An 18,047-nucleotide genomic window follows, 5' to 3' on the forward strand; every position below is an offset into this window, starting at 1 on the left:
AATACCTAGTGGTGTAATGGTTCCATTTGGTCAATAGAAATGTGGAGAAAAACATTGACCTGGATTGCCCTTGAGGTCTGTAATGCAGAACAGTGGTGACATTTCTGCCATAGGTGCTGCTTCTTTCCCCCCATCACACAGAGACATGAATAACATAATGGCTATTGGGAGCATCTGTCTGCTGCTTATTCAAGTCAGTCCCCCACTGCTTCAGGGTGTAAAGTGATCACTGCAGAAAACCAATCCCAGTGGGCACCACTATAATGGCTGATTTATTTTTCTAATCCAATGAAATTTAAGTATTATTTACTCATTTCTTTTGGAAAAAAACAAGGGAACAACTATGTTACGGGAATTCAAGTTACAGATGGCAAAAGGTAAAGGGATACACAGTTTTAAATACGTTATTTAAATGTGATGTAACCTGCTCAGAAGTGCAAGAACATGCATGAAATGTACCTTCTTTAAGAAGGAGACACTGAATGACTCCTTTCATTACTGATTATCCCACCAAATTTCTGAATGATCTGGGGGAAAAATGACCATTTTGTGCCTTCATTTTCTCTGCATGCAATAAAAAGATACTGGCAATTCGTATTCGCCTAAAAGTGGTCTGAAACAGAGATCATGCATCCTACGCTGAGCATCAAGAAGAGTTTTTATGGTTTGATGTTTATTCAAATAAGTGTCAGAATACGGCTCTGACGTTACTGGCTTTTAAATTTAGTATTAAAAAGCACCTCGATCAATATGTCCTGTCTGCAAATGCTATTCACAAAACCAGGTAAATGTGAACAACTGGAAGGAAGGCAGATTGGCAGAGTGAAGCAGTCCTTGCTCAACTAGCACATTTCAGTACATTATTCTTGGCTCTGGCTCCAGCTATTTTCAACAGCACTAAACATTCATTAGATTAAATCAAATGAACCATGTTCTTTAAAAATAGTCAGGGCCTCGTTGTGCCAGTTGGAAAAAACAACAACTTTATTGGGTATTAAAACAGATCAAATAAATTAAAAATAAATAAATAAATGGAATCATATTCCCTCCTGGTGTAAGGGAGCACAACTCCAAGGAGAGGTTTTTGGCTCTTCAATGCAGCACAGTGGTAGGTAAAAAAAGAACATTCTCAACTAGCTAAAACAAACAAATTAAAAGGAAATACGGACAGCCCAGCACAAACTCCATGTTAAACTGCAATGCAGGCATATGTTCAGCAAATGTTAGGATACATCACTCCTTATGCTTCTGCTGTAGACAACAGCATGGGAATGGTTTACAACAATTTAGTAGAGTTGCGTGACCAACGAGCATCATGGCTAATCAACTTTACTGGGAAGCCCTGTACACCCATCTGCTCTGCCAGGTACTCCAACACGAGAAGAACCTCACCTGTACACTACCCAGAACCCACCTCTACTGAACATCGTAAGTTCCTCCCACTGACAGCAACAGAACTCTCCTTCCTAATTTACAATTCATTCTTTTCCTTTCTGCAAAGGAAGGAGAGCCCAAGACATAAAGACAATCTGCTCAGAGTCTCGTCTGTCAAAGTATCTTAAGAAGCTCAATGAATAAACAGCACCAGGCAAATAGTGGTAGAGCAGACTACAGTATAAGACACATACACTCACTTTCATGCAACTCTGGCTGTTTCAAGAGAACTTAAAACATCTGGAGGTGTTCAAGAACCATGGAGATGTGGCACTGAGGGACATGGTTAGTGGGCATGGTGGGATGGGTTGATGGTTGTAGTTGGTGATCTTAGAGGTCTTTTCCAACCTTACTGATTCTATGATTCTATGAACTTAGAGCTGTCCCCAGATATTATGTAGATACATGTGGCCTTCTGCAAAGACCTGCCAGCAGAACCACCAGAGGAGGTGCAGAGAGCAACCCCTCACGAACCAGTTTAACATATGGGCTCCAGAAGGTGGAGTCATGTACTGCTGTATTGAGTTACTCATTTTCTGGAGAACGACAGTGGATGGTGGACCCATCCTGAAAAAGCCCCTGATGAGAATAAAAAACCAACCAAACAACAACCACACAAAACCTTAAGCAAAAAACAACTAAATAAAAATTTTAAGCAGCTTTTGTGTTCGTTTCCTGAAGCACTTATCTCCATTAAAGCAGAGATATATTGTGGGGAGTTACAGCAATAACCAGCAATGGAAGACACAAAGCACTAAGGAGCTGCTCTTTGGACATGTTTTGGCTCCACTCGCACTGTGTTGGGCCTCGGTGGGGAAATCGTGAGCCTATCTCAGCCCATCACGGTCAGCTTTTCAAGACAAACAGGAGCCTCACCCACTTGAGCATGACAAAGGTGAGTTGTTTCAGCAACTACAGACTACTGGTGCAACAGTAGTATTCCTGATCTGCCTGCCTCAACTTGCCTGAGGTTGTTCTGTTTAGATGCTGGAAACCACAGCTAATTTTCTCTTTAAATGGCATTTATCCTTCCTTGATGAAAGTTTTTTTTTGTTTGTTTATGTTTTTGGTTTTGTTTCTTTTTTTTTTTTTCTGGTAGAAGACTATTCAGTCTACTGTCCTGTGATGTTTTGCAGTGAGCTAAAAGCTTTGTTTATCACCCATCCTCTCATCCAGTATCCAATACAATTATGGTGCAAGGCAAACAAAAAAAGAAAAATTAAGAAACTGGCACACACCATTTACTAGTTTGAGAAGAACCTTTCTCTGTTTGGCCAGTCTGAAGGAATTGGATTGGAATTAAAATAAAATTCAATGTCAGTATTGTAGAAGCCTTTATTTACTTGGGCCAAATTATTGCATTAAGTGTATTTTCTTCTTTCCTTTGTTCTAGGATAGAAAGGGAATGTAGAAGAATTCTTACCAGGCAATGTTTAGGATGGCAGGACTTTTGGTTTACAATACCAGATCTAAGACAAGCATAAAAGAATCCATAAAGCTGTTATTACAACTTACGGAGGGCAGAAATAACGAGGATACAGCTAACAGGCAGCATGCAGGGAGAACAATTAAAAAAGCAAGTTTAAAGCTATTTTTTATCAGGTTTTATGGATTGACTGGCTAGAAAACAACTTTTCTGCTTATATCAGTGTAGAGTACCCTCTGCCCACAGAATAGCAATGACTGTGTTTCTAGGATGCTAGCTGTCTGGCAGGTAGGACTTCTGCTGATATCCTGTGCAGAAATGCTGCTCTGCAGGATGTCAATGTGTCAGTCCAGCACCAAACGCTTAGAAATCCTCCTTCCTCCTGGTAACATCAGACATTACTGAAAGTGCACTCCTACACATTGGTGTTTCCAGTCACTCACTGCAAAAAGGAGAAACCTGCTGTCTTTCTGCAAGAGGGACAAGTACATGATGTCTTGGAGCAGTTTTTAATTCCTACATTTAGCTGACTTCTGGGTATGTAACAGCTCCACATTACATGATCGTTCCATGAGCGCTCTGAATCTGAGCGCCAGTCGCCCTGCCAAAACCCATTGTTGCCTTTTCTGTCTCTCCCAGGTGCTGTGTCTTACCCTGTGCCAATAGAAATGTTTGTGCAGCCTCACAGTGAATCTGAGCTGCAAAAGGATCCAGGTTAAAATTAACCTAAGATGGAGAAAAAAAGAAAAAGAAAAAAAAAGCTAACTTTAACCCAGATCAGTTTCTCGATCTACCTTGGTTCTCCGGTTGTTATGAGGAGGAATTTACTGCAAGAGCCTCAGGGTACATGACGGATGCATCACCTGTGCTATCTCTTAGTTTCAGTGCTCCCACTCACCGTGGCAGATGCTGACTGCTCAGGCAGGAATGGTGTACATGTCTGATGCTCCAAGAGATTCAGTCTCCCTACGTGAGACAAAATAGGTGCCTTTGCTCAGAGGGCTATCTACTCAGCAGGGAGGAGCATCAGTGCTGCTGATCTCAGGCCCATCTCTGGTGTGCCTGCATGTCGCTTCGCATGTTTTATGATGGGTGATGAGCATGCACTTTTGCAACTTTGCATGCAGAAAGACACTTCTTCGCATATAAGGAAAGGCTATAGCAGATTGAGCAATGTGTAGCTCCCAGGTGAAGTCAATGTGCAAAGCAGTTCTCCTGTGGTACAGCAGCATGTCTGCATGGCACAACCACAGCAGATTTGTCTGAGCAGATGTGCGATGGATGTGAAGACCATTGGGCTGAAAAGAGTGCCCTTCCCCTGCCATCTAAGCTTTTTCACAGGCTAGAATGGCCTTTCTCAGCAGCAAGAGCACTTTGATTCCTTCACACTGCATGAAACTTAATTTGTATTTTGCAGCCAGTGGAAGGAAAAATGTTCTTATTTCACTGAGTAAGAGTCCTGCAGAGTTAATAAATTCTTCAGTGCTTTTCTGAAGAATGACATTTGGCTCTTAAAGCGGGATTCTGTTCTCTGATACTTAAATGCAATTCCCATAGATTTCCAAGGAAACTGGGTATATACTCCTTGGCAAAATGCAACTGTTAACTAAAAAATCTGAAGATATGTGAAATCTGCAGAAAAACTAAAGAGTTGGGTACAGTCTAGAAGGAGTATAAGACTTAAAATATCTAAAAATACTTTTAAAAATGATCTATTGGAAAGAAATATCTTGAGTTGAAAGATTTCAGTCTTCCTCCCTAATCTAGACTATAAACATTGGGTTCTACTATCTAACTTTTGATCTCTTTGGCTTGCAAAAGCAAAGGGCAACAAAAATGTTTAATTTAGCATCAGACAGCTAAATGCTCTTCGTGAGAAACATGGAGCACCAAGCCCACTTCATGCATATGAGAGTCACCAGCAAATATGAATTAGAAATTGTGTTGCTGAAGAGATAGAATCAAGGTTGCTTTTTTTATGGGCAAGTCTTGGATAGAGTGTTACTACTGTTTCTGTTTCCACAGCTTTAGGGAGACTAGAGGCTATCCCAATCTTCACTGCAATGTCCAAGCAATTATCACAAATGGATTTTGCTTGCCTTAAAGAAAAGAAAAATGCCATTCTGCAGTTAAAGCAAAGCAGAATTTGCAAGAGGAGGTAATATCTTATACTGGACCAATTAATATGAATGGAAAAATTACACTTGCACTTACATAAATAACCTTCTGGCACTATTAGATCCATCACAGTGACAATAATATTAACTCTACTTTCTAGAATTTGGGATTAATCTGAACTAAGCAAAGCTGACATGAGTTTGGGATCTTCTTGCAAAATGTGTGACCTGGGAATAACTGCTCTGACAAAATGCTTGTGTAAATGACAGGAGAATCAGGCTTCTTGTGTCAGCATCAATATATAAAATCTGTGCAGCGTGCTGAAGCAGATATACAGAAACATCGTTTCAATTACTTGAAATACATTATTTAATACGCATGTGCTTTGAGTTTCAGTTTGCCTAGCTCTGTCTCAGACTAGTCAGGGAAAAGGGATTTTCAGCAGAGCTAGTTTACTTCAAAACTTCAACTCGTAAAATATTTGTTTAAGATTAGCAGCAGAAGGATCAGCCCAGCAGTGTGCAGGCCTTGCAAGGTGTAAATACTGCATTGAGGAATAATCCCTTTAACTGTCTGGAAGCTGAAAGCATCAGCAATACTTTTGGGAAGTCTGAAATGAGATCTGCCCTCACCATTAGTATCTGCATCACTGCAATTCTCAATAGGTTCAGCCTTTGTGTTGATGCTATAAAAGGCACATCTACACTCTGATGTTGAGTCAGTATGAACCCAGAACCAGCAGTCTTTTGTTTCCCTCCTGCTTAAATTTTAAACAGTTCAGGGCAAGAGACCAGGGAGTAGTTTACAGCACACTCAGCAAGGCAGAGGAGGGACATAATAATGAATGGTGGCTCACTGAAGCTGGTTACGCAGCAAAAAGCTGAGGCAAACAACCCAGATCCCACTCTTCCCCCACAGCCCCAGATGGATTACGGTCCAACGCCCCTCTGTGAATCTGCTAAATTTAGTCTGGCCCCAGAGGAAACACAAGACACAAGCCATCCACATGCTCCCGTCGCTCTTGCAGCAGAGGCGGCCGATGACCTTCCTGTTGTCTCTCTGGGCCAAGCGCTCCAGACAACTCCCCTCTTCCCACTGCGCTGCATGGATCTCAAGACACACGACCAAATGCAAAGGAAACAGATTCTGCCTGAGGACCTATATTTATACCCTTCCTGTGGGCTGCTTGTTTTTCACCAGTGGGGCAGAGACGAGGAGATATTATGGCTGCTGGCTTCAGGCGAGCACAAACCTCACACTGCAAACCAAACTCTACTCCACCCACTTGCTCGGGTGCCTGCAATGAGCTCAGGCACCACAGCTCAAAGAAACAGAGGGCATCTATGAGGTCTCTGGGCTGCTCATAAAAAGAAACAGACAACCAATTTCAGACCATTCTCAATAGGTGTCCCCTCTCTTGGATAACTGTATAATACCCAATCTGACCTCGTTTCCTGAACCTCAGTGGCACACAGCAGGAGCCTGGGTCCTTTCTCAGTACAACTACTGCTCAGGCTCGATCAGTGCTTCTCAGGGAGTCCCTTTCAAAGGCCCCTCTCTCTGCACTGACCCTGCTCAAGTAAGAGAAGGCAGAACACAGATGTTTTATGAAAGGACACATGCTGGGATCACACGGAAAACTGGGGAATGGACAGGACAAGCCTTTCCACACTTAGGATCCTTCTGATGGGAGACTCCTCTGGTTTTCCCCAAGCAATATGGATGCTGCACAGCCCAGATTACTCCCAGGAAGTAGTCCTGCTTAATGAGCCAAAAGTATACTATTTACTTAGTAGAACTATATTTGCCCTTTGTGATGTCACAACAGCTGGGACATCAATATATGAACAACAAAAATTAAAGATTCCCTTTCCAGCACATCTTTGAAGACAAGGTGGGAAAATGGGACCAGTGCAAGTCTCACCTGTCAATGTACACATAGTTGAACTATTCCGAGGTTGTTCCCTCTCAGATGGATCATTTGCCAGGAGAAGGCTGTGCACCCCCCATACCTTCAAACCTCATCTAATAATCTAGGTCACCCACTACATTTGTGATCATTGAGCCAGGGAAGGAGCTTTGTGCATGGTCCAGCCCTTGGAAAGACAGCTGGGAAGCCAGGCAGGAGAGCAAGGAGGCCATGGAGAATTTCTGACCCCAGTCATCCCCAGAGGCTGTGGGAGGAAATGCAGTGCTGAGTCTGGGAGGGACTCACAAGAGCTGCTTTCTCTCTCTCCCTTCTTTACAGCTCCAGTTCATGATGGGAAGTCCCAGGGTGCTCAGCTTGCTGAGCATCCCACTTTGGACTGGCCAAGCCACTCTCTCTCCATATAACATAAATGCTGAAATAAGTAACCATACCCCCTTCCAAAAACTGCTTTGCCAAAAAGCCAGCAGACATATCTACAGGAAACAAATGGTTCTTCATCCTGAAAAAGAAAATATTTGCTTTTGGACATACCCATCTCATCAGCAGCATTCAACACAGTGCAGACAGGAGCTGCGTGGCAGCAACAGACCATGTCCATCTCCGTGGCAGCAATATACCATGGCCATCTCCTCCAGCAGAGAGAAATGCTTAACCCTCTGAAACAGGAATGTTTCTATCTTCCTACAGACTCACACAGAGTTCAGTTCCTGCACTTTTGCTGATGCTTTCTCTTCTTTCTCTGCCAGCTTTTCTTGGTTTTTAGTTGGCTGACTAATTTGATTCTAAAAGCAGAATGATTTCTTATCCTGATAGGCAGCAATTCTACCCCATACTCAGTCAGAGTCTAGGATGCTGGTGCCAGTATGTTAATGAAGAGGTACAAGTGATCGATATATTACCTGCTACCAGGAAACCCAATTTTCTGAAAGCCTCCAAGCCAAATTAAACACAGGTCCCAGAGGTGCTGTAAGCTACGCATTAGAGCACTGAGCACAACTTGCACAATAATAAAGCTGTCAGACCACTGCCAGACAGGAGTGCCAGCTCAGGTGCCCTGACCTTTATGCAATATCAGCTACTGAATTGTGTCCAGTTTAATGTTGTACTCTGCCTGTTTGCTGTACTCCCTGAGCTGCTCTTGGTACACGCACGGTGAGGGTGACCTATGAGACCTATGACAGGGATGGCTGAAAGAGCAGGAAAAGCAGATGGATGGATCGCATATTCATAATAGCCCATCCCATAAGCAGAATCAGGCCCAAGACACACTGATGTGTTTCCAAACATCTAACCCTTCTGATAGGATTTTTGTGACTTAGAAGGTGTGGATTATAGCTCTTTATCACTGCTGAATTTCCCCCCAGTTTCTCTGCCAGACCAAGTGTTACATTCTTTGACATTCCAGATGAGCTCAGCTGACTGCAGCATTTTAAATCCCAGCTCCATTTTTTCCTTTCTCAGTACAAAACACATCACGGCCACCATACACTGAAACTTGGGGTTAAGCTGACTGGGGATTAGGTGGATAAAGTTTTACCCCCTGTCAGAAAGGGAAGCAAAGGCAAAGTAAACAAGAAAATTTGCAGGCCTTCTCTCTTTTAAACAAACACTCCTGTGTTTAAAATAATAAAAATCCTCTGAAAAAAAGCAAAGCAACTTCCTCCAAAATAGCCTTTCCTGTTTTATCATAGCATTTGTCTAAATTGTAGTTCTCCAAAAAAAAAAAAAAAAAAAACCAAAAGAGTTCCAGGTAGAGCGCTGGAGGACTTTGGCTTTGATTAGATAACAGAGCAGCTGAAGCAGTAAGTGCAATTGACTTCACTGGTACCTGATATGCCCTAAACAAATCAACATGGTTGAAGCTTAGCTTTAAATATCTAGCAATGCCATATTAAAAAAAAAAAAAAGTGAAGAAATGAAAACACCATGTCACTCTAACACATTCACACGCCATCAGATCATGGCTCCAACAGCCTGAATACGACCTGTCTCATGGCTTGCAGTTGTTGAGACTCCCTGTGGAGTTGTATATTCTTTGTGTACTAAAATACAGGTAAAAATTCTGGCAGAACTACAGTCATAGCAATATGAATGTTCCTATTCACTCATTCTCTCAGACTTCTCTTGGTCTATTTCTCAAAAGCAACAAAACCCACATTTCATCACCCACATTGCCAGTGGTAGTTAACTACTTGCTCATTTTTTGTTATTTTGAAGCTAGAATAATGGAATTATAGAATCATAGAATCACCAAGGTTGGAAAAAATCTCAAAGACCATTCTGTCCAACCTTCCACCTATCACCAATATTTCCTCACTAAACCACATCCCTCAGTACAACATCTAAACATTTATTGAACACCTTCAGGGTTGGTGACTCCACCACCTCCCTGGGCAGCCCATTCCAGGGCCCAATCACTCTTTCGGAGAAGTTTTTCCTAATGTCCAACCTGAATCTCTTCTGGTAGAACTGGAGGCTGTTCCCTCCAGTCCTATCACTAGTTATATGGGAAAGGAAGCCGATCTCACCACAACCTGCATTCAGGTAGTTGTAGAGAGCTATAAGGTGTCCCCTGAGCCTTCTCTTCTCCAGACTAAATAATCCCAGTTCCCTAGCTGCTCCTCATAAGGTTTGTGCTCCAGACCCTTCACAAGCTGGGTAATGAAGTCCAGGAGAAAGTGTTAAGAATGGATACTTTATAGGTATCTGACTTCTTCCATGGGATGACTATGAGGTAGGAGAAAGTACAGAATCCAAGCATCAAAAGATAATAGTAGATGTGGGAGTGAGGTGTCACCAACCTTTCCAGCACCTGAGCAGCCATTGCCCACTAAGGGAGAAAGGAGCAAACTGGGGGGAAGAAGCTGTAAACACCCATGAAAGTGAAGCCAAACAGCTATTCTTGGAGAGAAGTGGAAGACATAGGAAAGAAAAAAAAAACCAAAACATAAAGGCAACCTGATTGAAATAGCAAAGCAGTCTGGAGTTCTCTCATCCTTCTATTTCCATTCTTTTCACAGCTGCATGGAGTCACACTCATCTCTGTCTTAGAATTGTTATTTTTTCCAGGTATATTGTGGTAGAGCAGTATTCCAAAGCCGGGTCCTGGCAGCATGTGGTGCTGGCCCAGAGGGTGTTACACATTGCTGGTTAGCTGACTGATTTCCAGCTGCTCTATCATAATTGAAAAGGAGTGTAAATGCAGTAAGAGCTCTCCTGATGGGATTGTTCTACATAAACCATGTCCTGAACTTGTAGCAAGGATACCATGAGGCATCAAAAGCCAGCAGGAGAGGTTCATGTGACCTCTCCTGAACGACTATACAATGAAATTGTGACTGTTGGAGTACTGTTGGAACAGTAGTAGGAACAGAGATGAGAATCTGTTTTTTTTTTAATTTAAATACTGCATATTTATCTTGACACTAGGAACCTGAAGATTGCTTGTTTAATGAAAACCCGTTTACATGCCAGTTAAATCAACTACTACTTAATAAAATGTTTCCTTTAGTTTGAAGCCTTACAAACAGTTTAATCAATTGCTCTTAATTAAGGCTTTCAAGAGCAAAAACAATTTCTCAGCCACCACAAAAACAACTGAAGGTTTAATGCAGTGCATAAGACTTCTGTGTCCTCACACAGCTCTCCCAAGAAATCAGGAATCATTACTATATAATATGCTTTGCAACAAAGATTGTTTAAAACACAAAAGAAAAAGTGCATGACCCAATGCAGATCACAATTTAATACTCCACAGGAACAGGGACATAAAAAACTCAGCCCAGGCTCTTTTTCCCTACTAAAATTCAAGTTGTTCCTAAAAACTAAGATGTGAGAAGAAACAATTATGTTTTTTTCCTATGTGATTATTCTTCTGAGGTCAGGGTCTAGAGAAAAGAGACTTACAACCTCAACAAGAGCCACATTACCCTCATTGGCTCTGCATGCTAATCTATTTATTCATCTGCTCTTTCCCACATGGAATGGTCACAAAAATGCAGGTTTCAGGTTAACTTCATTTTCATTTATGCTATTCTTCTCAGAGGACTCTATTCATTTTTCCTCAGCTTCTTTCTTTCACAGCCCAGCCTGCAATCACCCCCACCAACTGCAGGCTCTCTCTGGCCATGGAATCAGGTGCATTCTCTAAATGTTGAGCCTGTCCCCTGAGCAGCACCCAAGCCGCTGGCCCTCCTGCCCAAAGTCTAATGGTATCACAGCTGATGCACTCAGGACAACAGGATCCAGCTGGGAAGTTGCTCACCCTACTAACAGTCACATTGTGAGGCCTATGTTCCCTGTACAGTTGGAAGACATCCAACCATTGCTCAATTTGCTGTTGCAAGGACTCACCACTGCCACCAAAGCCCCACTGTTAAGTGGTCATCTGCCTGTGCAGCAAGATGTTTGTGTAGCATCTTAAAACAATATGTTCCTCATCTCCTCCAGGGAGATGGACCAGACACAAGCATCCCACAGGCAGGATCAAGTTTGGGGTCCTGAGTGGGGTCCCTTCGAATATCATCAGCCTAAACCCAGTTCCATAAAGCCCTACTGTTTTAACACCTTTTTTCTTCGGTGATGGAAATTGCTTAAAATTTCTGTAAGAACCAGCCTTTGAATTACACCGGGACTTTGATTTTACAGCAAAAATGCTGAGTGAGTGGACGAGCTGTAAGATCAAGGTTTCATCTAAAGGTTTCATAGGCCAAGTACAAATATGGAATCACTCAGTTGAAGCTAGTAGGCTGATACCAGGAACATGCCAGTGTGCTTAATGAATATTGACTAGGTCATTAGGTTGCTTTCCATCCGTGCAGATTTCTCTCTTAATTTGAAATTTATAGTTTAATACCTTAGAGCTCAATTATAGAGTAAAAGAGACAGGAATAAAAGTCACAGTTTTTCTATAATTAGCCCCGTGAGACAGTTCAAACAGAGCTTCATTCCTAGTGCCACAGGTCTTTCTTTTTCCTTCCAAGGGAATGCCAGTAATGAAAAAATATATAAAAATTTTCAAATACAGTAACAGAGACTGCAGAACAGTTCTTTTTACTCAGTCATCCATAAAATATTTATGTAAGGTGAATCCCAGAAACCTGTTTGCCCTTTTACAGAGGGTAATTGCAAACACTGTCAGATCACTGGAAAGCAAGAACAGGCAGGGCTCTATGGGGCTCTGAGCTGTAGTCAAGTCATGAAAAAACTCAGTGTGTATCCTCTACAGGAGCAGAGCCAGAAGTAGGACGGAAGGCTGGGAGACTGATACTTGACATCTCTGCACTTTCACTGAACAACTGCATGAGAAATCTGCAAAGATACTTCATTATAAAACATAGGAAATGTTCTGTTTGGGGTTTGTTCTCTTACATTTGCATCAACTTTTTTCTTTTGTAATATTTTATGTAACTATTTTTAAAGAAATAGTGTAAAAAATAAATAAATAGGAAGAGAACCAGAGCACATGTTCAGTAGTGAACTTTGTTTTTGTATTTCCAGTGGCTTTCATGGATATCATTCTGTTCAGGTGTTGATGGTTCAGGTGCTTCTTTTCTCTTTCATTTTAGGGAAGGTAGGTTACCTTCACTGAGTCTATGTTCACAAGTCTGTTTTATGTTTATAGTTCACAGTAATTTATTTAGGACAAAACAGCAGTTTATCATTTTGCACCAAGAAGATGCAGCTATTTTAAAATATTTGTCAAAACTCCGTATGCTTACATCAAAGCTGGCAAATTTTACCATTTACGTTTTAAGTACAGACATTTTCTATTCTTGTAGCTGCAGTGTTTTAAAAGCAAATAATTGTATGCCTTGGTAACTGCAAGCAACATCCAACGTATTCCACAGCATATCTTTATGTATTTGAAACAGATGTGGGAAGACTATTTGGTGTTCACATAAGATGTGTCAGCCTTTGCCCTGCGTTGTAGAGAAAGGCCACACATTTTGGAAGTTTAGAGCAAGGGGGGTTCATAATCTAAACCACGCTAAGATACTGGAAACAGAGATGGACACAAGTCTTAATAGCCATGTATGATGCTAATCCTTGCAGCACCTCATGAGACTGGCAGGCTCCAGAGGCTAGTGCATTTCCCCCTTTACACTTACTCCCCTTTCTTTATTTCAAGCATCTGTTTATTCAGTTTAAACAATTTCCTGTTCTCCTAATGGAGGGACAGCTGATTAGACCCAGAAGAACCTATTTGCTGTACTCCAGCCAAAACTGTGAGCTGGACAGTTATTTTTATAATTTCTAGCAGCACTTCTGGAGATCCCATTAGTGCTGAAGTTCCCCGATCCAGGCTTGGTATGTGCAGGAAGAAAATGGAAGCTTCAGGGGAAGGAAATGGGAGGAAGTAAAGGCCATGAAATGCGTGGCTGGACCAGCCCCAGACTGATTGCACTTGCCAGGAAGAGCATGCAGGCCAGCTCAGCAAGCTAGTGGCATGACGTGCCCTGTGGCCAGGCTGGGCTGTGCTCAGGCAGCCCGATGCCCACACCGCCCTGCCTCCATCCTTCCTTGGGATTGCCAGCTTTCCTGTGCACCCTGCCATGTGGCCCTTCAGAGTGTCCTTCAGCGTCCTAGTGCCAAGGCCCGCACCCAGCAGACATGTTTCTGTGCTTCCTATGAGTCATGCCACGCTGGGCTCTGCCTGCTCTGCCAGGCTGAATTTCAGCTTTACCTGTTTACTCACAGCTGTAATCCGCAGGGAGGTGTGGCTGCGGTTCTCAAAGCTCTGCATGGCCTTTGGAGAAGCCAGTGGCCAGGACAGGCTCCAGGTGTAGCAGGTCTGAGTGACATGGACATGGACATGCTGGAGTTTGCACCTCAGCCAGTGGGGACAGTCAGCATTTCCCTCCTGTGCTTTTTAAGGCAAAATGACTCTGGGCCCTTTGCAGTGCCCTGTTTGTTCCCTGCTCTCTGCCTGCAGGGAACTGAGAGCACGATTTCAGTGCTTTTTCTCAAAACAAGCAAAACCACCAAGCTTAACTTGTCCAAACGAAGAAGGATCAAGTTCTACTTCCCCTAACACAGAGGGAAAAAAATAAACAACTTCATAAAGCCAGTTGAGGCTGCACGTTTGAGCCAGGGAGCAGGATGTTAGGAGCCATTCCCCTTGCCCTAATTGTGACAGGAACACAGCCTTAAGGGGACATGCTTTGCCCACCCTGAATGGAGCAGATCCCACTCCAGCAATACGGGGCACCTCCTGCATCTGGCTGCATGGATGTGATGCATGGGACACACAACACTCAGAACATGACACCAACTGGATAAGCCACAGACACCATCAGAGACAAACTATTTTTCACCACCCAGTGCAGGTGTTTGTAGGAAAGTGCAGATCATTTCCATGCAAACTGACGTCAAGGCTCAGCCTCTCAGGGTGACGCATGTTTTGTCACACTCTGATTGTAACACCTTCTTTGCCTCTTGTAATGTACCAGTACACTCACATCTCCAGTTCACCTGTCAACCTGGTGTACCAGTACTCACTGGCGGTTTGTTTGCAATCATAGGTGTGTACTGGACATATAGTAAAAGACCATGCATTAATGTGCACTGCGGAATTCATAAAATAACACGTCCACAACTTAGGGCATGTGCTGTGTGTATACACAGTGTTCTTTTCCCCCCTTGTTGGCTTTTTTCCCCCTCCATCTCAGCTTGTAGGAACTGAAAGCAATCCTTGTTTCTTATTTTTATCCTGCATCTCAACACGGTAACAACTGCCACACAGCAAAAGATACAGACATACAACATTGATTCATGGGATGGAGCTGGGGCTGGTGCTGTGCTGACTCACAGAGACCCAGTAACAAAACTCACTCATGACTACACAGTCCTTTGCCCACATCGACTGCCAAAGCAGCCCAAGCAGCTTACATGATACAAAAGGGGAAATCCAAAACAATCCGAAACACCTGTCAGGCTGTTGCCTACCTTTTCCTGAAGGGAAGAAGCAATCCATCTCCACACTGCTGCGGGAATGGGAAATGCAGAGAGCGCTGCTGGGGACCAGGCCCTCCTGCGGTGGGCTCCGCTCCGTGGTCCGCACCAAGCACCAGCCTGGCCTTTCACTCGGCCTCTCCAGCAGCTCCACCGTCTGCCCAACCTGAATGCTCAGCTCACTGCTGTGGCCCGCCGTGAAGTCCTGGAGCACCACGGTTAGTTCACACCCTCCAGACAACTGCCCAGGTTCAAGGGAAAAAAAAAAAAAGAGTAGGAATAAGAGTTAGAGAGGACAGAATGAAAGCAATCATCTTTGCATCATATTTACACTGGCAAAGGCAGGCTTTGTGCTCCTTAGAAGCCAAGTTAATCATTTCTTTTGCCAAAGTTCAACAAGTTGTGACCCTTGTTTCCTTTACTTCTTACTCATTTGTTGGGCTTGAGTAAGAAATCAAAGCTACCCACCCCACGGCCTCTTGAATGCCACAATTTTGTAGCTGGAGGTGCCCTTCACAAACCTAGCTTTTTTTCTGTCTTTAGTTTCTGGGGTGCCTTTCTAGCCTGGCACTAGCCCAGCCAACAGCTTTGGCACTAAGCCTCAGGGCAGAACAAATCCAGCTCCCTCTTACAGCACAAGCCAAACACATTCCCACATGCCACCACACAGTGAGGATACAGCTACCACTTTTTACAAGACAGAAAACATTGCCCTCTTCCCAAACTTGTTCTAAGGTCAGGATTAGGGAATCCTGATGGGGCAGATCAGAATAGCTCCTCCCACGCTGTCTGATGGAAAACAGAGGTGTAAATATATAAACGTAGAGTGACTGATTATATGCTGACTTCCAGGATTTGTATCTAAGAATAAATGTATCGTTTTACATCCGTACTGAGTGCTGGCAACCTGCTGCTTTCCTTCAGTCTCACCCACGATATGCAAGGAACAATACTGGTCTCTGTTTAACCTTGATCTCTATATAACCCAAGACTGGATAGAAGCATTTGTGTATACAGCAGAACAAAGCAGAAAAAGTGACTGCACAGGCAGCATAGCTAACAAAGCTAGTTTTCTTACAGATTTGGATCTCAGGGTTGGATTTGCAGGTGTCTAAACAGGTGTGAGCACAAGTCTGGATTGCTTTCTGCCTGCCCATCATTAGGGGCCCTCGTCTGGGTCCGTCTCTACGTGCTGCCTGCTTCCTGGAACATGCAGGATCCTTTGAGCTCCTTATTCCAGTATAAAATTTGATTGAATTAGCTCACTGATTCAAAAGGTACTGAGCAGCAACCAAGCTGATTCAAAACACTGTAATATCACGAACCTCACTTTCTTGGGATACAAAGCTAAAGACAGGCGCATTATATAATGTTTTTAAATAAACCACTTGCAAATCCAACTGAGCTGAGAGAAATGTTGTACAATGCCTAATATCTGTGAAATCAATGAGAAATATGATCTGCTCATCAGCTGGAATGGGTGAGCCCTTTAGGCATACAAACCCATTTCTACAGACATCACTCTCAAGCTGTACAACCTCAAAATCCCTTACTGCAGGCCAGGCAATCTCAAATGCACACTCCCATGGGAACAGCACTCTCCCCACTCAGTGGCATTGTGGTTTGTGTGTCTCATGAGGCAGGCATGAAAGAAATCCCGTTCACAATTCCAATATATACAATTACAGAAAGGGGTCAGTGGACAAGGACTGGTTCTCACCTGTCCTGTGTCTCTGCCGTAGACGAAATGCTAGATTGGGGGAAGAAGAAGGAAATAATTCTCTGAAAGATTATTTGTAAATAGATAGAAAAAAAATCAACCAAACCAAACAAACCATGGCAGCTGTTGGAGGCCATTCAGACAGCGTGCTACCACTAATCCTTGCAGAAAGAGCTCAGTGAGCTGATGGACCATACAAGAGATCAATTTGGCACACTCTGACATGCTTTTCTTGTAACACACAGCTATTGGAAGAATAAGATATTGCTATAATATTTGTTAAGGTTCCTTTGCTCTGGGATAATTTGAGAATTACAGGTTTTTTTTGCTGACCCAATATGGGAACCGATTTGGTATGGTGTATTTAAGACACAAGAAAAATCCAAGAGACAAACTGAGAGCAGTACCGTGCCCTGCACTGAAGTACCACTAGGTGTCCGTGTTTGCCATCACACCGCAAACTCTTGCTGCAAGGAATTCACCCTGCTTGGCTTCAGACAGGGGCTCGCTGGGTGCGGTGTGCTGCAGCTGGGCAAGCAGCAGCAGGCTCAGATAGGAGCCCTCAATCTGTCGTTTCCAACCGCAAGGGCAGAGAATGTGGTGCAGCGATCAAAACCTTTTTTTCAGTTGGTCAGGCTGATTTTTGAAAAATAAATCATAAGAGAGAGCTGGGGGGCAGCCCACCCCAAACCTGGGGGCCTTTGCCAGCCCCTCCCCAAATAGCTGAACACCTGTGACACAGTGGATGTCTCAATGAGGGCGGCACCTGTAAGCAGTACCCCAGAGGAGGCAGGTGTGCTCCATGACCTGCAGGTGCCATCTAGCCCTGAGCTCCTGGTTCTCCCAATCTCATTAAAAATAGCTATTTAACATGGTGAGTGCTGGAAGTGATCAGCCCCTCTAGCAGCCTGTGGCCAGCTCACTGCTGGAACAGTAATGAGGTATGTAAAATGATTTATTTGTAGGAAAAGATGGTAACTTTGGCATGAGGAATTATGCAGAAACCCTTTACAGGTGTGGTTATCTCAGGTAGGGGCCCACAGATGATTTTTAGGTGCAGACCACAAAGAACAGAAAGAAAATTTCTTCCTTTTGCAAATGACTTCACTGTACCTATTCTGTGTCTTCTATACCACCACACCACAAGAACACGTACTGACCAAATTAACCCACAGCAAAGAAATCTCTCTAGAAAGACTGTATTACACTAACATGTATGCAGTTTATCAGTCATTTAGGAATAATGCAAATACACCTGCTTCTCAATGACAGAAATCCTTTCACCTATGAAGTGTTCCCCAAACTATTAATGGCTTAATTTATTTTTGGAGAGTAAATTCCCAATCTCAGAGAAGGATATCACAGTTTTCTCTCTCCCTCTGAGCATGCAATAGATGGGCTGCTGCTTTCTCATGAGGATTGCATTTGGTTTGGAAAAAGAAAGAAAATAGAGAATGCCCTTACAG

The 18,047-nt window shown here is 43.2% G+C and overlaps 1 protein-coding gene across 10 annotated transcripts in view; it reads right to left on the reverse strand.

The window, feature by feature from the left end:
* Positions 1 to 18,047, reverse strand: part of KALRN (kalirin RhoGEF kinase) — a 447,706-nt gene that overhangs the window by 64,670 nt on the left and 364,989 nt on the right. For 7 of the 10 annotated variants that reach the window (XM_090143646.1, XM_090143645.1, XM_090143644.1 and 4 more), the window contains exons 34-35: positions 16,582 to 16,611; positions 14,856 to 15,102 (exon numbers count right to left, since the gene is read on the reverse strand). In XM_090143646.1, the coding sequence (XP_089999772.1) occupies positions 14,856 to 15,102; positions 16,582 to 16,611 (277 nt within the window). The remainder of the gene's footprint in view (positions 1 to 14,855; positions 15,103 to 16,581; positions 16,612 to 18,047) is intronic. The other 3 variants (XM_031590658.2, XM_090143648.1, XM_090143647.1) reach the window with 1 other exon arrangement.

Source organism: Phasianus colchicus, chromosome 7 (genome assembly GCF_987193195.1).
Source record: "Phasianus colchicus chromosome 7, bPhaCol1.hap1.1, whole genome shotgun sequence".
NCBI lineage: Eukaryota > Metazoa > Chordata > Aves > Galliformes > Phasianidae > Phasianus > Phasianus colchicus.